This window comes from Macrobrachium nipponense, chromosome 15, assembly GCF_015104395.2.
Source record: "Macrobrachium nipponense isolate FS-2020 chromosome 15, ASM1510439v2, whole genome shotgun sequence".
NCBI classification, from domain to species: domain Eukaryota; kingdom Metazoa; phylum Arthropoda; class Malacostraca; order Decapoda; family Palaemonidae; genus Macrobrachium; species Macrobrachium nipponense.
The window spans coordinates 66,888,032-66,911,215 of NC_087208.1; the positions used below are offsets into that span (position 1 = coordinate 66,888,032).

The 23,184-nt window shown below is 39.1% G+C and overlaps 1 protein-coding gene across 2 annotated transcripts in view; it reads left to right on the forward strand.

The window, feature by feature from the left end:
* The first annotated feature begins 8,634 nt into the window (after window positions 1-8,634).
* The window catches only part of LOC135195030 (small ribosomal subunit protein uS8A-like), a 43,554-nt gene continuing 29,004 nt past the window's right edge, over window positions 8,635-23,184 (forward strand). Inside the window, exons 1-2 of one of the 2 annotated variants that reach the window (XM_064221343.1) lie at window positions 8,635-8,761; window positions 17,375-17,522. In XM_064221343.1, coding sequence (XP_064077413.1) covers window positions 17,390-17,522 — 133 coding nt within the window. In that variant the 5' untranslated portion in view covers window positions 8,635-8,761; window positions 17,375-17,389. Of the gene's footprint in view, window positions 8,762-8,814; window positions 8,840-17,374; window positions 17,523-23,184 lie in introns of those variants that run through there. The other variant, XM_064221344.1, reaches the window with a different exon arrangement.

Sequence of the window (23,184 nt, forward strand, 5' to 3'; positions counted from 1 at the left end):
CAAGCGTGTATAAACCTGCACGAAGAACTAGACCCGCCCAAAACCTATGCGGGCAGTATACTCCAGACACTGAGAGAACTGAATATGCAGGACACAGTGAAACGCAGAACAAAGGATGTCCCACCTGAGGGATACCAAAAACCACCTCCCTGGGTCGAAGACCCAATCCGGTATAACTTCACAATACTACCGGCAAACAAAGCACTGTGCACAGCAGCACAAATGAAAACTGCAGCAGAAGAAGCAATCGGGAACACAGCAGCTGAAAACATATATTACACTGATGGCTCAGTTGACCCAGAAGCTCCAGCAACTGCAGCAGCAGTGGCTGCCCAAGACTTCAAAGGAAGCTGGAGGCTATCCAACAATGCCTCCATACTACAAGCGGAACTAATGGCAATCTTAAAAGCCTTAGAAAATTCCAATTTAAAAGAAGGACACACAACAGTGCATATTGACTCCAAAGGAGCAATACTCGCTATCAAAGTGACAAATCCAAAAGAAAATGTGACACTGATAACAGCCATAAAATCATTGGCCAATTCACATCAAGCTGCTGGCAGGAGAGTCACACTAAACTGGATACCCAGCCATGTGGGAATCCAGGGAAATGATGAAGCTGACATCCTTGCCAAAAGTGCCCTCAGCTGCATTACAGTAAGCATAAAAGTGCAACCATCCATAACACACCTAAAGGAAATGGCAAAAAGCTATGCCAAACTCCAAGAAGAGAGTGAAGTACGACGTCACTATCTGCAAGAGTCAAGGACGTCCAAGTGGTATGTGGATGTCACAAATCTAACGCCGCATGACATCACAAAACAAACCACTAGAAAACTCTCAGTCATCACACACAGATTAAGGCTAGGATACCTCTGCACCTGGCAAATGATAGGAAATGAGGGCAGGTTATGTCAGTACTGTGACCGAGAGGCAATCCAGCCCCTCGAACACTACCTACTAGACTGCCCGGAGACACAGTCTTTCAGATCGAACCTAACTGAAATAGAGCTGACACCGGCACAGATCACCAGACACATCTTAAATAACATAGGGACAGGGCAATGGGAATCTCAATGTCTCACCCACCTCCCAGGTAAAAAGATGAATCACACGGCATTTCTCCATAGACACATGGGAATCTCCTATTGTCTTGTAAACAAAAAACCAATGAAAGCCACACAATGCACAAACCCTCTACTTCACTGTTTGCAATGGGAGTCATAAACATCTTTGGGAGCATATGTATAAGTGTGAGTATGCATGAACATGTATATATACTATAATACTTGCTTAATGTTGGTTTGATATATATTGCAATATTTTCAGATGCTACACACATGTATATATATTGTGCCTAAAATGTTTATAGGTAACGCCTTTCTTTCCCTCAAACTAAAACTCGCTTCCTTCTTCCTACTCAGCACTCTCCAGCTAGGCTGAGTCTCACTGCTATAAAACTTTCTCTCCTACTGATGGGTACCGTAAGGTTCAAAGGGGTTGCAATCCTGCCTGTCACCCTATCTCCTCTCTAAAACTAACCGCCAAAGCACTGTTTTTTGTATCTTTACAGATATTCCAGTTACGGGCTGCTCTAGGAGCAAGAGCCCGTGCCATCACAAGGCTGGCTTAATCTCCAACAACAACAACCGCTCCAAGATCAGTCCACCCTCAGCTTCCCAGCCCGAGGATGTCTGGCAGCTCCAGACGAAAGCTCGCTTGCTTCAAGAAAGAGAGAGAGAGAGAGAGAGAGAGAGAGAGAGAGAGAGACACACACACACACACACACACACACACATATATATATATATATATATATATATTATAGATATCTATATATATTAATATTCTCGTTAATGACTTTGATAACTATGGTATCATAGTTTATCTGTAAAATTCAAATATATACACCAATTTTGACTCTGTATTTGATCATGACCTCCATAGGCGCTCTACTAGCCTGTCTAAGTAGCACGGAAAAAGCCGCTATTCGGAAAATAGAGAAGAATCTCTACAAGTGTAATGCTGCTGAAGTAGCCATTACTTTTAATAAAGTATGCTTGAGAGAGGGTCTGCTTCCTAAGTATTATTATTATTATTATTATTATTATTATTATTATTATTATTATTATTATTATTATTATTATTGCTCTATCACAGTCCTCCAATTCGACTGGGTGGTATTTATAGTGTGGGGTTCCGGGTTGCATCCAGCCTCCTTAGGAGTCCATCACTTTTCTTACTATGTGCGCCGTTTCTAGGATCACACTCTTCTGCATGAGTCCTATCGCTACTGCAGCCTCTAGATTCCTTTTCAGGGATCTTGGGATCGTGCCTAGTGCTCCTATGATTATAGGTACAATTTCAACTGGCATATCCCATATCCTTCTTATTTCTATTTTCAGATCTTGTTACTTATCCATTTTTTCCTTCTCTTTCTCTTCAACTCTGGTGTCCCATGGTATTGCGACATCAATGAGTGATACTTTCTTCTTGACTTTGTCAATCAACGTCACGTCTGGTCTATTTGCACGTATCACCCTATCTGTTCTGATACCATAGTCCCAGAGGATCTTTGCCTGATCGTTTTCTATCACTCCCTCAGGTTGGTGCTCGTACCCACAGATATAAAAGCCTAGATGCCGCATCGGCCGCTAGCTGAATAGGCTGGCGCACGTCATCAGGCCCGCCATCTTGGCGCGGTAATTCAAACAATGCAGCAGGCTGCAGTATATGACGTTTTTTCGCCACTGTTCGCTTAATATTGCACGGATTTTCTTGTCTGATGGCTCGTTACAAAGCTTACATAATTCCCTACAAGGGTCTTATAAAATAAAGTTGTTCCTTATTGTTTGAAAGTTAACTTACAATGACTTTGTTTTAGCAGGTAGGGGAAGGGGGCTAGTTGTACACAAATGTTAATATTTACCCATAACTATTGCTGTAAACAATAATTTGAAATGCTGTGATAAGACAGCCTACGAAAAAAAAAATGGTTAAAACAATATTGTTTAAGGGCCATTAGGTCAATAGGGTAAATCGTGTATCTTGGACACTAATTTGATGTTTCTAGATTTCTTTCACTGCATTATAGCTATGTAATATTAAAGTGTTAATCTGGTCCTTGTAATAAGAACTAAATGGCCAAGAAAGGCACATAATGACTTTTTGTTGATGTTTTGATATAGCCTGTTAATTTCATATCAATGCATATAGATTATCATTACAATGTAGTATCATTAAACTGTTGGAAACAGCAATGAAAAAAAAAAAACTTGTTTAAACTGCTGGGAATATTCATAAATAAATGCACAGATGTATAATAAATGTTATATATACATTCAATGTAAGAACAAATATCATGAAAATAAATCATTGTGCAATACATTTTGAGAGTTGTTACTTCAAAGTATAGGCTTAATGACCCATAAGGCCACCCATAGCTTTAAATTTATACATGTGTGACCAAACCAATGAACAGTTAGCTGAAAAAAAATTAGACTGGCCTTATGATTGTGGCCTAGGCTGAAAGGCTCGGGGGAGGGGGGGGATACTATGACCGGGTATACAGGGTTGCTCGTCAGGATTGGCTCATTTTGGCAATTTTGGTCTATAGATGGGCCCCCTTCTGGAAGGGTAGAAGTTTAGAGATGGTCCAGGCCCTTATCCCAAATAAGGTATAATAATTTGGGTCCTTGACAACACAGGTCTAGAGATGAGCTATATTGAACTGTTAATGCTTGCCATAATGATATATCCTAGTCTGAGCAAATTAAAGGTAGTTTTGTGAAAAATTTAAGTTCTATATAATTATTTCACCATACAAAATTAGGTCTAGAGATAGGTCACTTTTGCCACTAGACGAGGTCTCTTGATACCCCCTAAATTTTCCAAAGCCAGGTCCAGAGGTCAGAATTCACTGAGGAGCATCCTGTTCAAAAAATTGGAAGAACCCCCCCCCCCCCCCCCCCCCCAGGCTCAAAGGAGCAGGCAGAGATGCAAAGGCTAGATAACACAGAAATCCTAGTTATTCTAGGGCCTACTGTAGTTTATTTTAGGCTCAACCCTACAGTTTTATGACTTAAACTTGTAGGCCTGTGCCAAAAATTATATTGGGGGATTTTTTAACAGAGCACTTCGAGAGACAAAGATTTTACTTAAGTTGCATAGATCCATAGCTGTAGGCCTACTTTAGTAATCTGTCTTATCACAGCATTTCAAATTATTGTTTACAGCAATAGTTATGGGTAAATATTAACATTTGTGTACAACTAGCCCCCCTTCCCCCTACCTGCTAAAACAAAGTCATTGCAAGTTAACTTTCAAACAATAAGGAACAACTTTATTTTACTAGATCCTTGTAGGGAATCATGTAAGCTTTGCAACGAGCCATCAGACAAGAAAATCCGTGCAATATTAAGCGAATAGTGGCGAAAAAACGTCATATACTGCAGCCTGCTGCATTGTTCGAATTACCGCGCCAAGATGGCGGACTTGATGACGTATGTCCGGCCGGCCGATGCGGCATCTAGACTTTTATATCTATGCTCGTACCACTTACTACTGCAAGGTAGCTTATGTTTCTTGCACAGGCTCCAGTGGAGGGCTTTTGCCACTGAATCATGCCTCTTTTGGTACTGGTTCTGTGCAAGTGCCGGGCATTGGCTTGCTATGTGGTTTATGGTTTCATTTTTCGTATTGCACTTCCTACATATGGGAGAGATGTTATTTCCGTCTATCATACTTTGAACATATCTGGTTCTTAGGGCCTGATCTTGTGCCGCTGTTATCATTCCTTCAGTTTCCTTCTTTAGCTCTCCCCTCTGTAGCCATTGCCATGTGTCATCGCTGGCTAGTTCTTTAGTCTGTCTCATGTATTGTCCGTGCATTGGTTTGTTGTGCCAGTCCTCTGCTTTGTTTGTCATTCTCCTGTCTCTGTATATTTCTGGGTCTTCGTCTACTTTTATTAGTCCTTCTTCCCATGCACTCTTTAGCCACTCGTCTTCACTGGTTTTCAGATATTGCCCCAGTGCTCTGTTCTCGATGTTGACACAGTCCTCTATACTTAGTAGTCCTCTCAACTCCTTCCTTTCGTGTTATGTGTAGTCTGTCCGTATTTGCTCTTGGGTGTAGTGCTTTGTGTATTGTCATATGTTTCCTGGTTTTCTGATATTATTATTATTATTATTATTATTATTATTATTATTATTATTATTATTATTATTATTATTATTATTATTATTATTATTAAACCAGACCACTGAGCTGTCATCAGCTCGCATGGGGCTGGCCAAAAAGTGGGTGTAAAATAAGTCCATTCCACTATTCCTGCGCTGTATCTGATTACTGGCACTGCCCATGTGTTTATGGCTTTTATCATATTTCCGGCGTTGAGTTTTGACTTGAGTATCGCCTTGAGTCTCTGCATATATTCTTTCTTGATCGTGTCCTTCATCTCTTGGTGTTTTATATCTCCTCCTTCCATTATTCCCAGGTATTTGTATCCAGTCTCATCTATGTGTTTGATGTTGCTCCCATCTGGTAGCTTTATCCCTTCAGTTCTCGATACATTGCCTTTTTGTATGTTGACTAGGGCGCATTTTTCTATTCCAAACTCCATCCTGATGTCCTCAGATACAATCCTTAAAGTCTGGATTAGGGTATCTATTTCCTTGATGCTCTTACCATACAGCTTGATGTTGTCCATGAACATCAGATGGTTGATTCTGTTGCCTCTTTTCTTGAGTTGGTACCCGGCATCCATCTTCTGTAGTACTTTTGTCATAGGAATCATGGCTACTACGAAGAGTAGTGGGGACAGTGAGTCGCCCTGGAAGATCCCTCTCCTGATATTAACCTCTGCTAGTCTTATTCCAGAGCTTGTAAGTATTGTATTCCTGTTGCCCATTGTATTTTTGAGGAAGCTGGTGGTGTTTTCCTCTGCACCATATATTTTCAGGCATTCTATTAGTCATGTGTGTGGTATCATGTCGAAGGCTTTCTTATAGTCTATCCATTGCCATGCTTAGGTTGGTTTTTTCCTTCTCCTACTGTTCTCATTACCATTTTGTCTATCAGGAGCTGGTCTTTTGTGCACCCCCTGCACTTTCCTTCTGCAGCCTTTCTGTGGGTGGGGATGGTGTTTGTCTCCTCTAAGTAGTTGTATAGCCTTTCACTGATGATACCTGTTTTTTTTTTTTAGTAATTTCCCACATTATTGGTAGGCAGGTGATAGGCCTGTAATTACTGGCTATATTTCCCTTACTCTTGTCTTTTTGTACTAAGGATGTTCTTCCTGTGGTCATCCATTTGGGTGCGTGATGATTTGAAATACAATGCTGGAGTTGTTCTGCTATTATTATTATTATTATTATTATTATTATTATTATTATTATTATTATTATTATTATTATTATTATTATTATTATTAATTCGAAGACCTTCTTCATTCCATTTTCTTCCCTAAATTAAGAGTTTACCAGACTTATAACTTTGTTCTCCTCTTGCTTTTCTTTGTTTACTTTTTGCCTGTACTTTCTTTTATTATAATTTCGTTTTGCTTTACTTGTTCATCTTTAAAACTTAAAATTTGTCTCACCTTCTCCTTAGACTATCTCGAATAACTCTTCCTCTTTGTGCGCTTATATCAGCTTCATAAAACTGCAATTGTCCTCCTACCACATTTGCCTGATACGTTTCAGTCACTTGAAGTAGGATTGCCCACTGGTCAGAGCATAACACTTTTTTTCATGTCCTGTATGGCGTCATTATCCTTTTTTTTTTTATTGCGGTAAAGTCTAATCATAGAATTTTATCGTACTTTTCAGTTGTGGTCAACATTACTGTATACTTCTGCGGACTGTTTGTTATGATTAATATTCGATTCATTTGACATTTCGTTGCAATTTTCCTGTCTCAGATTTCATCATCATTTATATATATATACATACATACACACACACACACACACACACACACACACACACACACACACATATATATATATATATATATATATATATATATATATATATGTATATATATATATATATATATATATATATATATCTATATAATTTCCCATTATCACAAATTCCTTTACTTGGATTTACCCGTCTCTCTTTTAAATGAGCTCACGTTCTTGCACGTACTTCGGTTTTCTTTTATTTTCTGAAAAGATACGCATTACATCTCTACGTACTACTTTGATTTCATCCACGAAGATACGTTCACTTTTATATTTTTTTTATTTGCCATGCCACATTTACCAGCTATTCTTTGAGTGATAGCAGAACTCTTCTGTCTCTGCTTTTATTCTTAAGCACTACTGAAGCCGTTCTGAGTCTATTCTTTTTCTTTCCTTCAAACTTATATCTGAGACAGATGTTGCTTTTTCATTTTTGCTATTATTTCTTTTAACTGAAGCTGCTTTGTTTTATGCCTCAAACTGCATTCTTTAATCCAGAAGATATTTTAGCTCCAACAACCACCCCCCCCCTTTTATATATATATCTCGCCAATGACCTTATCCTAGCCTGAATGTACCATCCCTTAGTGGTGCTGGAGTCCAGATTTGTCCTCTCTGCCCATGACAAGTTATTTTGATTTGGGATTATGATTTTTAGCTTTCTGTAAAAGAAAACTGTTGTGCCGGATTTGCCTGTCCGTCCGCACTTTTTCTGTGCGCCCTCAGATCTTAAAAAACTACTGAGGCTAGAGGGCTGCCAATTGGTATGTTAATTATCCACCATCCACCTTCCAATCATCAAACATACCATATTGCACCACTCTAGCCTCAGTATTTTTAAAAAATCTTAAGGTTAAAGCTAGTTAAAATCGTGCTTCAAGCAGCGATGTGGGGCAGGCCGCCACCACTGCGGCGTGGTTAAAGTTTTACGGGCCGCAGCTCATACAGCATTTATACCGAGGCCACCGACCGATGGATTTGTTTTTGGTGGCCTTGAATATACGTTGTACAGAAAACATATTTTACTTAATGCTTTAGTATTTCCTAAAACCTCCTCGTTTTCTGCATATCATATGCTAAAGCTTATTTTATCTATAATGCTTTTCTCCCGAAGACTATTTGCTTATTTATTCATATGACACTGTAGGAACGATACCTATAACCCTACATAAGCGAAGAAACTACACTTATTTTATATTGCGTTTTCCTAAGAGATTGCTTTACTTCTGTAAATCAAATGACCAATTTTTTAATATCTTCTTTTATAGTTCACACTCTAAGAATCTAATCTAAGTCTTTACTGCCTCTTTTGATATTTGCCAAATATCCTCATAACATCAGTTCCTTTATCATTGACTACACTGGCATTCTATTCCATTTGTACAGTTGCCTTATCTGTAAAATTTAAATTTCACTTGTTTTCTGTATATAAGATTTTTATCCATTATTTTTATTCTAATGTTGTCTCTCCTCCTTTGACAAATGGGCGCTTTGAATATTTGAGCAATATTCTCACTCCTCCCGAGGCCTTCAATGTTCAACTGATTTGAATTTAGCGCGCTTATTTTGCTGGGTGTGATACTATCGAAGAATATATTATATTTTATAGAAATTGTGAAAGAGGGTACTAAAAACAAATTATTTATAACAATGATAATATATAAAATCCAAATTAGATAGTTTTTACAATTCACGATGCCGGTAATTTTGAGCTAATTGATGATAAATTTTTAAGATGTGAGACCCACCCAGTTCTTTCTGAGTCGGCCATATTCTGCGTCCAAACGTGCAGAGGTAACTTTACGTGTGTTTTTGGCTCAATCTGTGACAAATAGAGGACGGAAGTGTATTTGATTAGCTAAAAGGTTGAAGGTAAATGACTATGATCGAAAATAGAATAAGCAGATTCGATCTTGAATCGTTGAAAAGCAGAAATAAGGACTTTGTTTACAACACGTGAGCGGCTTCAGCTCGAGTGATGTTGGGAGGGAATGACCAAGTGTGCTTGTGGAATTGCCCCAATCTCTGCTGATTTTATTCATTTGTCAATTTTATTTTTTGTGCGAATTTACGATTTGGATTATAACCCTTATTTATGAGTGGTTTACGATTTACCGGAATGTAGGCCTAGGCCACTTTTCAACATGGAATTAGGCCCACGATTTTTTTTTCTTTTGTTACCTACCCTAAGTATCCTACTGGTGTCTTAGAATCCATATGGGAAACTAGCATAAATTACTCTGGGTAAAGGAGCTTAAGGTTACTATACTGAGACGTAACTGTATGATATTGGAGGTTTAGGACCCCTAATTTTATTCGTCGGTGTCGATTTTCAACCCCAATTCTCACCTTCGTTCCTCGATAGGCTTTCCTAGCAGGTATACCAAGCCCAGACACTGCAAAATGACCTTATAGGTGCCAGTGCTTGGCCTTTGACCTAAGGGGTCCAAGGGGGAGCATAGTCCCACGGCACCCAAAGTAAGGTTAGGTAGGTAAGGTCTTGGTTAGGTCAGGACATGAGAATCTAGGAAAGGGTAGGTAGGGTAAAATGCTGAATGGCCGGCCTCTACCTTACTGCGACCACCTTCCCAAAATAGTTCTTTAACACTTCCTTTAACCCAGGATAGACGTTTGTCAAGAGCCAGCGTCCATTAAAGCAACACCTCGAGATCACTACTTTCCTCTTAAATTTAAGGTTTTTCTCCCAAGTCACAAATTATAGTCATAGTTCTCGATTTTTGGGGAAGGTGGTTGCACTACGGTAGAGGAGGCGGGTGGCCATTGGTATTTCATTTAGGGTAAAAAACCGCATGGTACAGGGGTGGACCATGTACGATCAATGTGTACAACCCCAAAAAAAGTACATTATAACGCGTCCTGACATTGGAGATGGGGGAGCATCAGACGCAACTTGTTGTTGGTGAGAAACGGAGCTAAAGACCTCTACTCTGGTGTCAGGACGTGTTATAATGTACTTTTTCTGGGTTGTTGTACACATTGATTGTACATGGTCCACCCCTGTACCATGCGGTTTTTTACCCTATGCAGCGCGTTCTTGTTGTTCTACTTTTGCCACTTTTTGCTTTATTAGGTTGATCACTGGAGGCAACCAGGAACCTGTTTTTTGAGCCAATGTGGTGTGAGGGGTAAGGGCTATTGTAGTTGGCGAGGTATCTCAAAGGCTTCTTCCACCCCCTCCCCCCAATGCAAGGGTGAAACTTTACACAGCTTACGTGGCCTATGTTTCCAATCAGGACAAATGACTGCCTTATTTGGGAGGTCCAGGTCCTCCATCCCCCACCACCCCCAACCAGGTCAGGGTATGTCGCCCTAAGTTAGGTTAGGTAGGTCAGAACTTAGCATTATAGAAAAGTATATGTCCATTTATGTCTGAGGAACCTGTCCTTGGGGGGAATCAGGCCGCATAACTAAAGTAAAGGGTAGATCTACAGTACTATTCCGCAACGGTCTAGACTATGGCAGTTGCGGTTTTCTTTGCAGTTTTATCTCCTGAACAAGAATTTTTAAGTAATGTTTATTTCGGACGACTGTAATGAACCCCCTGGGGCCAGTGCTAAACACTGCGAATTACATTGGATGCCCCAGTCCCCAGTGGATGATGTATCCGCGGTTACGTTCCTTGCAGTCTATGCCGAACTATTCTGTAGAATTACCAAGTAAAGTTTTACCCCTAGAGGATCACAGACACCCAAAAATCCTGATTCCCACTGGCCTCCCTCACTACCTTTGTCTCCGTAGGGGGATAGCGCCATCAGTGGTGCACTGTAGGCATTTACTAGAGTTTCTTTGCAGCGTGCTTTCGGCCCCTAGCTGCAACCACTTTCGTTACTTTTACCGTACCACTTTTCATATTCTCCTTCTTCATCTTACTTTCCAGTCTCTCTTAACACTTGATTTATAGTGCAACTGTGAGGTTTTCATCCTGTTACACCTTTCAGACCTTTTACTGTCAATTTCCATTTCAGTGCTGAATGACCTCATAGGTCCCAGTGCTTTGCCTTTGGCCTAAATTCTATATCGAACTCAGCTCACTATCTCTGTGATGTGTGATACTACTGTAGGGTGTGTAGAAAAACCCCAAAAAATTGTTTATCATCATGAACAGGTGCATTTATCCAGATAAGTATAGTTTGCATATATTTAGTGAGGTACAATTGCTGTATTAGCTTCCCTTCAAGGTGGTTCTAATTATAAAAGATAGGCCAGGATATAGGTTAGCTAAACTTTGTACTACTGTTCATTTCAGGGCCATCCATGTCTAATAGATTTTTGTTGGTAAAATTTTTACAAATATTTTATGTGGATCATGTTTTGGAATCAGCAGTTTGAAGCCACATCCTAATTGGCAAAAATAATCAGTGTGGGTAATAAAGGTAGTATCAGAGTAAATATGAGATTTAAAGGGAAACTTAGCTAAAATTAGTAAGCACCTGAAGAGGTTAGTTGTGATGTAAACTATGACATAATAGTGGGGCTCCCTCAGCAGGATGATGATCATCGTAGAAAAACCAATATTTTGTCCCTCTTGTACACTAAGCAATACCTTGAGTAGGATATGCTCTAATTATTGAAATTGTAAGATAATATACTCTAAGTGGATGTTAATCTAAACATTTTTATCTGTACAGTCAAAGTAAATAAATACCTTGTCAGAGATTTTGTCTAAACTTCAAGTTGAAACTGCTTATGGTCTGCTCAAAGCACAAGACCCTGATGCACACAAGGCTGGCCTAATCTTAAACTGTAACGTATACATAACTTTATTTGGAATCCTTTTTTTTTTTTTTTTTTTTCATATCCCTTCAATTTCAATAGATTAGTGAATTATAAAAATTTTTAGGGTATAGCCCAAAGCCATCAGATACATGTATCTTTCAGCACTACAATGTTTAAATGAAATATATATATATATATATATATATATATATATATATATATATATATATATATATATATATATATATATATATATTATATATATATATATGATTAGATATACATCAAGCTAAAAGTTTTCATTCATATATATATATATGTGTGTGTGTTTATATATATACACATCAAGCTATAAATGTCCTTGATATCTAATTTGCTCTATAGAAATAATCAAAATTGAAAATGGAAAGAATTAGTAACTTCAAAAAAATAAATATAGATAAAACTAGGAGTACATTACTCACTAAAAACCACTCAACAACCTTAACAACAGTGTCAGTTTCAAGTAAATTAGTCAAGTATCTAGAACAACAAAACTGACATAAAGGCACACAAATAAAATAGTGAAGGGGGAGGATTGATCATGCATTAAGAAAGTTAAAGTTAGAACACTTTTGTTATGTTACACTCATTTAGCAGGACCAAGCAGGCACACATGAACCGCATCTTTTGGGACAATATGAAGCAACAAAAACTCCAGCGTAATACAGTAGTACCTCGAGATACGAAATTAATCCGTTTTTTTTCCGAGGTGCCCTTCGTATCATGAGGTTTTCGTAACTTGGACCACATTTTACATGTAAATGGCTAATCCATTCCAAGCCCTCCAAAAAACACCCCAGTAAATTTCATAATAAAAGCTAAATTGACCTATAAACAATGAAATACTACAACAATTTGGACCATTCAATACCTAACTTGATAAACGAAATGCAATAACTGTAAATAAAGTGTATTAGTGTACATGGTATACAAGAAATACTGTACGTAAAATGTGGAAGCTTACCTTTCAAGTGAGGCTATCTCCGAAAGTGGCGAAAGAGGAGGACAAACGGCAGATACGTACGCTTAACTTTACGAAACCCATAAAAAAATGTCAGAAAACAAACTAAACTTTACAAAACACATTAACAAAACTGTAACACTTTACTTTGTAACAAAAAAACAAAAACTTGAAAAAAACTAAATTTTTTTTTTTTTTTTTTTTTTTTTTTTTTTGTACTTTGACGTATTTTACAAAGTTTCAATTTCTTCACCACTGAATGGATGCCAGTCCGTTTACGGAATTTTTCGAACCACCCATGAGAAGCCTTGAACTCTGGGGTTGCTGTCGATGTCCCCTCTCCTCCGTCGTCTTCAGCTTGGGCAATCAAATCGCCGCTGGCCTTCTGGCAGATTGCCGTCTCGGTTATCATATCGCCATCGATTTCTTTGTCCTCAATCCATAGAAGAAGCAGCCTTTCCATTTCATCATGCACATGGCTCCTCTTGTTGGACAAAATAGTTTTCGTATATAGAGCCGTTAAATTTTTCGTGTTAGCTTTCGTATCTCGAGTTTTTCGTAAGTTTAGCCTTTCGTATCTCGAGGTACCACTGTAGTGGTTTCACAGTGTGTGTAAGGAAACAGGAATTGCGCTGTGGAACTTTATTATATAAGTGTGTATGTAGCAAGGTATAGATGTGAATAGTGAATTTGATCGGTATGGTGCAAAAGGTGTGACAGCACAATTGTGGGAGGGTCTAGATGATGAGTGCAAGGGCCTGAGAGGATCAGGTGTAAGGTGATGAGAGGAGCATAGGAGTAGCAAGTAGAGAATGAGTTTTGATGGGATCATGCGGGATAATATACTAAGTGTAGAGATGGTAGGCCTTTTGCATACTTTTTGATGGATGTAATGGCACTTATGTTGCAGTGTAGTTACTTGGATGAATTTCACTAGGAATGTGTAAGTGGAATTTTTACCCTTCATGCATTATGCGAAGGTGGATAGGAAATTGTATAAATGTATGGCATAAAGGTTAATGATAATTTAGGGCATACAACATTCTGTTGCCATAATGGCCCCTCAAGAAGCCTACATATGTTAGCACTAAAATTACGTAACTCTGCTCTGGTGTGGCTGCAGTTATTTGCGCTGGTGTGACTGCAGTTATTCTTTTAACAGAAAGGGTTGGAGTGATGTAGGATGCAAAAGTGCCAGTGGAATAATATCACAGAGATAGGAAATCTGTGGCGAGGATATCCCAAGGTCTGTCAGATTTAGAAATTCCATTCATAGAATGCTCCAGCTAAGGACAGAGAGCCCAAACCTTTGATGTGCCGACTGGTTGACAGTCTGGTCAAGTAACAAGAGCCCAAAGCACACAAATCGATAGGAACTCCATGCAATGTTTAGGGTTCCTTTATAAGAGGAAAGGGCTACATCATCATTGGCCCTCATATGATGGTATCTGATCAGATGGGTACTTGAGCTTTTCAGACTCGTCTCTTTGAGTACGGTTGGCTTTTTACACGTGACCACTACTTGCTCTGCAATGCAGAGATGAATTCTTACGGATAGCAGCGCTATTCTTTGCTGAAGATGATCTCGTGCTGGCTCAAAGTTTTGAAGAAGTAAGAACTAGAAATATACTGACAAATAGCAGCCTTATGTGGATTGTCAATAAATAAACAAAAGAGCAATAGAATGACATATAACAAAAGAAGTATACCTAGAAATAATTGAAAATATAAAGATAGTGGAAAATATAAAATATTTAGGAATAAAAATAACTGACAAGAAAGAATTCTTAAAAGATTACAAAAATGACTGCATATTAAAGGCCAGACACTTTGCTAATTTATGATATCTCCACAGTTGCTAATGCTGATAAAATTTTTTTTAACTGGAAAAACTTTCTGGAAATCAATTGCAATGCCATCTTTTTCTTTATCGGCAGAAATATTAGAATATACAGGGAAGAATGAAAGAGTTTTCAAAGAATAGACAAATCAGGTGTATAGGGTAATCCTGGAACTACCAACTTAAACTGCCAGCAGTGCAAAGCTTCTTCACCTAAAGCAAGACATTAAACATAAAATTCTTTTGGTGAAACATATTCTAGATACTCAAAGTAATGAGATGTTAAGAGATATTCCTACACCAGTTTTACGAACAAGAAACAGAATTCATTAAGAAGGTAAAGAGTTACAGTGGTACCCTCCCCTATTCGCGGGGTATGTGTACCCCCCTCCCCTAGTAGTTGGAACCCCTGTAAAAATGCGTAAAACCTCCTATTTTGTTAGTTGAAACTCAAGAAAAACCTACTAAAATATTTTATACCTTTTTTTTAATAGTTTTATCACAAAAAGTGCATTTAATGACTAAATTAATTAAAAAACCAGGAATATGTGGATATTGCTCTGGAAAATAATGAGAATAGGTGAATTTTCCGCGAATAGAAGGGGAAAATGTTCCAGAGAGAAATCCGTGAATCCGGAGAACGTGATTACAGGGGAGTACACTGTATGAGGAAATATTAGATGTAAATCTGTCAGAAATAGGAAATTTATCTATTGCAAAGTTGAAAGAAAAAGTAAGAAAGGTAGATACTGACATGTGAAAGTCAAAAATGGAAGAAAGAGAGACATAAGGAATAAATAAGCAATATAAAAAAGAAGTCGAAGTTAGTTGGTCTGATAATACAATCAAAACTTGAAGTTGCTGATAAAGGCAAGGCTACGTAGGCACTAGATTTATGTTGGTGAGGTAGATTAAAAAATAAAGTTTGTGTGGCCATTATGATGAATCTGGAATACTTTATACAGCACTGTGAGCTGTACAAGGAAGCAAGAACAAATTTTAAATCATTGCAACAACCGTATATTGAAAACGAATCTGAGTTATTAGCTGAAATACTTGGTTTCAGGAGTTGTGATAAAAAAGTAATAGAAATTAGAAAAAGTAATACAGGAGCTATGGAAGACACGGAGAAGTAAAAAACAAGCCAACTAGTGACATTAAAGAATACATAAAGAAGAAAAAAGGGAGCCATTGCAAAGCGTTTCCTTTAGGTACAAATACACCAATCAATATACAGTATACCTCTTCATCCTCCCTTCTAAATTGATATTCAAGTATCTTATGTTATTATTAATGGGTTGTCATGAACAGGCAATGCTTTTATTACATAAAACTTTACATACTAGCTTGATGAATAAGGGTAAATACAGAATGTAAGGATAAGGGTATCCCAGGAAGTAGGGCGCCATTGATTCGGAGAAGTCGTGTGAGAAGAGGTTCCATTACTTCAATAGCCCATAAATTTACTAATGACAAATTAACTATGACAACTTTTAGGCTGGCTTAGCTCGCCAATTCTAGTGTCTCATGAGGCAGTTGTGTACTACTTTACTTCTAGAGGTTGCTGTTGGTTTTAGTTCTAATCTTTATGATATATATGTCAGTTCTAATTGTAATTTTTGCAAAAGACAATTTTTAGAAAATATCTACAAATTGGTAAAATTTACGATTTGTCTTGTAAAAGAGGCTCTCCAAGAAGTTGTAAATAGTAATTTTTAACTTCTTGTGGAAGGTAGGGTGAATTTTGTAGAATTTTTTTTTTCTTACACCATAAGTATTTGCACGTCATCCTCTTTTTTTATTTTTTTTTTTTTTTTTATTGCGGACTTCAAAGTTTGCCCGGTGTGGGTTGCTGCACATTAATCTTCTAGACCGGCTCTTGACGGGTAATTGGTTATGAAAAACTTACTTTATTAAAAAATGTGTTTATATCAGTTGCTTCAGGTCATGTGGGTTTACTGAAAGGTTCCCTGCAGCCCTCCTTACCCCATTCATTTTTCGCCTTTTACTTCTTTATATGTTACCTTTGGTGTTTCCCAGCTAGATGTATGACATTCCTAACTACACTTGGTATAATTTCACCTGTTGTTTAATAACATCCTTTTGGTGTTGTAGTTGTGACTAGTTGCATTATAAGAATGAAGTTCTGCGGTAGGGTATTTTTTAGTGTTCCTTGCTCAGCACAATGTAGAATGTACTTAGGTTTCTCGTTGCATCTGTTTTGTCCCATTACATTGCATTTTGTCAGAGTTCATATTCATTATAAATCTGTTTAAGAAACTGTCAAGTGTTTCTAGGTGGGCTCATTAAAGACTAGTATGGTAATTACGTATACACCTGAATTTTAATGATTTCCTTCTGCAATGAATGAATAAATGTCACATACTTAGCTGAGGAAACATCTCTGTTTAATTAAAAAATTATAGTCTTGTACCACTGTTCGGGCCAAAAAAGTGGCACTGTAAACAAGAACAGTGTTGTTTTTATCATATGTTTTTTTTTTTTTTTTTTTTTTTTTTTTTTTTTTTTGTTTCAGTGCAGAGGGGTTGTTAAAGATATATAAACTGGTGCCAAAATAGAAATATCTGTGCAGTACCATGTAGGGAAGGGAAGCGTGAGTTCTTTGAAACATTTATTAATGCAGTGCATCAGACAACTAATTTTTGTCTTTCTGTATAGTCAAGCAGTGGGACAGTCTTATTACTATATTGTACATTCAGTTATGTACTGCGTTTTTTTTTTTTTTTTTTCACATTGTGTTTTTCATTCTATTTGACAGTTCATGTATAGACTTGATGTTTCTAGTCATACCTTATTTGTTTTGCAGGCATAAACAAGCAAAATGGTGCGTATGGATGCTTTGGCGGATGCTCTTAAGAGCATAAACAATGCTGAGAAACGTAGCAAGAGGCAGGTGTTGATCCGGCCCTGCTCCAAAGTAGTTGTCAAATTTCTGTCTGTAATGATGAAACATGGTAAGTTTCCCTTTCCCTTGCTGTTTATTGTAAAAAGAAATAAACTTTTTAGTTAATTCCAGTTATGGATCCCAATATAAAGTGAATTTGCAGTACCAACATGCTGGTTTATGTGGCATACATTTAACAGCACTTTAAGGTACTACCATTTTTGCTGGTGTATTAGGTGCAATTTTTTTTATCTTTTTTTTTTAATATTTTTCAATGTATCAAAATGCCCTGCTTCCAATCTGGCCTTATTATGGATGGGAGACCAAGCTGGGCCCAGCCTACAACGTGCATACTGGATATGCAAATAAATTTGTTAATAAAACTGAAACTGAAAAACAGTAAATTATATTACTAGTAATAAAATATTGAAAACTTTCGGAATTATTGGTTTTATCACAAACATGAAAAATAGCTTATGATGTGTCAGCCTTTAGCTAAGAAGGGAAACATCATCTCACTGTATCTTCTTCCCAAGCATACATATGTATATAAGGGCTCCTTTTACCTCTAGGAAACATTTATTTATTATATAAATAAAAATCATGATGCCACAGTGGTGGCCTGTTGCTGTAACACAAACACCTATACAGCTGACCTAATAGGAGGTAAGAGGTTGGATACTGTTTCCCATAAAGTAAATTTCATAGTCCAAGCCCATGGCCAGAAAACAATTTTTTTTTTTTTTTTTTTTTTTTTTTTTTCACTCCCACCCACGTTTGTGGGGAAAAAGAGGTACACTATAGCAAAGGGCTTCAATTTTGTTTCATACTAACTTACAGAACTAACATGGTGGCCCCAGAGGGAGTGGTGGATAGATCTCTGGGAGATGTCATTGGCACAAATTTTATCTCAACCCCCAAGTGCTTCGTCTAGTTGCTTGGAGACTATCCAGCGTTTCACTCGAGCAGGGCGTTTCTGTTCAGTGGCCCGGCAAGTCTCCAGGGCTAGACGAAATACCATAAATGTAAACTACCAGTGTAAGTAGAGAGTATACTGCACTTGGTTTGGTGTAGGAATAGGAGAGAGTATCAGTTTTAAGGGTTTCAAGGTGATGTTATCCACAAATCAGGATCTATCATCTAATTAAATGGTATTATAGAACTGAGACATTATCCTAAAATGGTTATCCAGTTCCCATTTCGAACTCTTGCAGTCAATCTCCCTGAGAGATTTGACGAGGAAAACTCATATTCCTAGTAGCCTTAGCTACAGCGAAAAGAGTTGGTGACATTTATGTGTTGGATAGGAGAGTGGAATTTGCCTAAGGAAATGCAGTATGTTCGTTGACATTTGTGTGTTGTATAGGAGAGTGGAATTTGCCTAAGGAAATGCAGTACTATGTTCGTTCTCATTGGGGTTGTGGCTAAGAATGAGACACAGTCTAAGCTCTGGCCTTGTTCTTTTACGATCAAAAGTTTGACTGAAATGCTGGGCCCAGATGAAAGAGAAAGAACTCTGTCCGGAAAGAGCTCTTAAGAATTATTTAAATAGGACAAAGGGAATTCGAGGGACATCGAATAACCTTTGGTGTTCAGTAAAAAGACCTTCACAGCTTCTGTTGAAAAATGCACTAACATTTTTTCTTGGGGACCATATAACAAAATCACACTTTTAATAGGATTAGAGTTGTTTCCATTATGCAAGATCAAAGCTCATATAATAAGAGCGGTATCTATACTTCATTAGTGTTAAATAAAAACCATCCCTAACTTCCATCTTACATTCGACTATTTGGAGGTGTAAGTTGGTGTTTGCAACCCCATTGCTTAAGGGATGTTGGAACAGTTTATGACGAATGCATTACCTTGGGTTCCTTTTACGCGACTTGTGTGGTGTTGGGGAAGGAAACATTGAAGGGTTTTTTTCTTTCCTATTTTTCTTCCCCTTGCATAGGGTGTTGAGTTTTAAGGGAGTCTGGGGAGTGCTGTTTACTTGGAGTACACCATTCTTTTAAAAGTTGGGTAATAGTTTTAATATTTCATTTGGTGGTTTTGATGACTGTATTTATTTTGGTTATATTGTTTGGTATTGCATCTTTGGCAGGGAGATTTTGTATCCTTATGTTAGCTAGAGGAATTGATCCAAGGCTACAAAGACACCCACTAAAGTAGTAGACGCACCAAGGCCAACAGCCTCACCTCTGCAAGATAGGAGGAGTGCCAACCAGAGGATTACATTTTATTAATGGTACCAAGTCTTTATTTTTCAAAGTCATTACAATTAATAATGTTTTGGGAGTAGATATGTCTGTTTCCCACATATCAGATAATTTACAAACAGTGTAGGGTATGATTCGAAAAGCCATGAAAACTGCCGGAAGACAAGCATGGGCTGGATATGTATCAACTATTAACAGCAGAACACCAGTCTGTAGCATTTGGAAGAAAATAAGAAAAATTCAGGGTAAATTTACACCCAATCCTCCTCCATGTCACTGATGCCACAGAAGTTAGTAATACGTTTTCAGAACACTTCGCTCGAGGCTCTGAGAAATCAGATATTTCCCCAGGACCATAATTTCAGAATGATGGAAGAACAACAGGTACTTGACTTTTCAGCAAGAAAGCTGAATCATATAATATGCCTTTTTCTGAATGGGAATTTGACACTGCTTTAGCTAGGAGCAAGAACACTGCCCCTGGTCCAGATGAGATTCCTTATGAAATGTTTAAACACATTTCAATGAACAAAACTTTTTATAATCAGTACCATCAATAGAATATGAGACGAAAGCAGCTACCCTAGCTACCATGTTACCATTCCTTAAGCCTGGAAAAGATCCTCTCTGTGCAGCAAGTTACCGCCCCATTGCTTTAACATGCTGTTTCATGTATGACACTTACCTGGCAGGTTATAATATATAGCTATATTCTCTGTTCGCACTGGCAGAATTTTCAAAACTCGCGGCAACCGCTAGATCACTGGTAGTTCAGGTGATCGCCACCCGCCTCCCACGTGGCGCTGGTGCTCGGAATCGTTCCCATTTTCGTCAGATTTTTTCTGCCACTGACCGGCAACATCGTTGTTGGTTCCCTGCTAGAATTCGAAACTCGTTAGCTGACTTTCGCTGTACTTGGATGGTTTTTTTTGGGTATCGTATTGGAAAGTTGGATGGCATCGCCGCGATTGGAAGTTATTATAATGTCTGATTCTGGTATAGTATTTCGAGTGTGTATGAAAGAAGGTGCAAGGTGAGACTGCCGAAAGCCTCGGTAGACCCTCACACAGTATGTAAGAAAGTGTATAGAGGTTTTTGGTGTACTTGGGATAATAGATGTAATGAGTGTGAAAGTTTAAATGAGAAGGAGTGGAAGACTTTCACCAAATATGTTGAGAGACTTGAAAAGGATAGAGTAAGAAGATCGGTGTCTCGGAGTGAGAGGTCAGGTTCTTCTAGTAAGGCCTTGATACTTCTGTTATTTCTCCCCCTCTTCCCAAGTAGAAGTTGTTAATCCTTCTCCTCAGGTCTCTCCTGCGCCCGCTGCTGTTTCTGAGGATACTAATATTGTGAAAGTGTTTGCCGCCCTTGCGTCAATGGGCGATCAGATTCAGCGTCTTACAGACAAAGTGGGTACGATTGAAAGTGTCAGTGTAGTGGAGGGGGCGGCTGATCGTCTCACTCGTGCTCCTAGACCTAGGCCTCTGCCAAGCTCCCAGACCCAAGGGAGGAAGGCATGTCGACAGTCGAAGGGAGGCGAGAGGGGTTCCCTTACGATCAGTCGTCCCTTCAGGCAGTCCTGTTGCGTCCCAGGCTGCAGCAGTGCGCCATAGAAAAGGTGACACTGGAAGTTGTTTTTCCTCTACAGATAGTGCTGCGTCAGGGCAGGTTATGGACGTTGCTTATGCCGGAAGTTTTTCCGCGTCCTCTGAAGAGGACGCATAGACCTACGTCTTCTCAAGATGAGCGTTACCCTCAAGAACGGTGGAGTAGTCCCGAGATTTTCTCTTCTAGTGATGAGGAAGAGGTGGTTCCGATTAAAAGGAGGAGATCCTTTAAGTCAAGACAAGACGCAAGACCTCATGTGTACGACGGTTCTCTGGATAGGAGCCCTCCTTCTGAATACGGAGCAGTCCTCTCCGATATCTTCTCCTTATCGTAGAACTCAAGATCGAGTTTCTCGTATTGATGAAATCCGTCTCGTCTTCGTTCTCCGCTTGCTCAGAATTCCGCCAGGAAGCAGAGACTAGGAACTTCCTTGAAGAGATGCAAGGAAGGTTAGCCGATTTAGTTAAATCGTGGGGAAACATCGGAACATCCTCCTACGAGGGGTAAGGACGCATCTCTCCCAGTCAAGTCGTCTAAGAGGACGCATGATGGTTTGCCTCCTTCTCGTCATACTTCGGAGTCTCGGGTAGTACGCAAGTTACGGGAGCAGGACGCAGGACGCAAGTTACGAGAACAGGAAGCAGGACGCAAGTTTCCGGAGCAGGACGCAGGACGCAAGCTTTCCGGAACAGGACGCAGACGCAAAACCTCGGATCTCAGAAGGACGCAGGACGCAGGCGGCAGGAGCCGGTTTCTTCCCGCGAGGTTGGAGAAGATTTTCTGCAGCAAGACCTGGGTTTACAGGATGTGTCTTCGGCAGAAGAGGAAATAGAAGACTTAGAATCTGAGGAAGAGAAAGAAGGTGAAGCACCTTCTTCAGACTATAAGAAATTGACGAATTGCCTTCTTTCACTTTTTTGAAGGGGATTTTCAGCCGGCAGCTCCGACATCACCCCTTTCTCAATTCTCCAAGAATAAAACTTCGAAGAAGTCCTCGTTTTTGAAGATGGAAGTTTTCGATTACGGCTAAGAAGGCTCTTCAAGAATGATACGTGGTTGAAGGAGAAGAGGGAAGCGGGCAAGACTGTGTTCTCTTTCCCCTCCTGCCAATTGGCATCGAAGTCCGGAATTTGGTATGCGACGGGGGCAAAAAAATCTCGGCCTGGGAGTTCCTGCCTCCTCCCAGGGGGATTTTTCCAACATTGTTGACAGTTCCCGCAGACATGCCTTTGAATTCGGCCAAAGTGTGGTGGTCTCCATCAGAATTAGATCATCTCTTGAAAGGGGTTTTTCGGACCTTCGAGGTTTTTAATTTTCTGGATTGGTCCTTGGGGGCTCTGGACGAACAGTGGAAAATATGAATCAACGGCTTCTCAACTCCCAAGCAGTATTATGTCCTGCATGGGAACAAAGCCTTAAGGGATGGTCGCGAATGAATTAGCATCTCTTTTTTCACACCGCAGGAGTTTTAAAGAAAAGGTCACTCCTATGCTCTTTTGCTGCTAAGGGCGTTTCTAACGCCCAGAAATCCGAATTGGTTATTCCCCACTTTCGGATCAATTGTTTCCTGCGGATATTCAAGGATATTTCGCTTTCCCTAACTCAGAAGGCGACGCAGGATCTGTTAACTTCCCTCGGTAAGGAAATTTTTACCCAACAGGTGGTTAAGAAGACCCCCCCTAAGGAATCAAGGCAAACTAGTCAGCCCTTTCGAGGCAAGTCTTTTCTCGTCCTGCCTTCAGAGCAAGAAGAGCTCCGTCCAAGAGGGGTTCGAAACCCAGTACTAAACAATGAACAACAAGTCCTTCAGACATCAGTAGGTGCCAGACTCCAGAAGTTTTGGGAGATTTGGCAAGAAAAGAGAGCAGATCCTTGGGTCGTCAAGGTAGCCAAAGAAGGTTACAA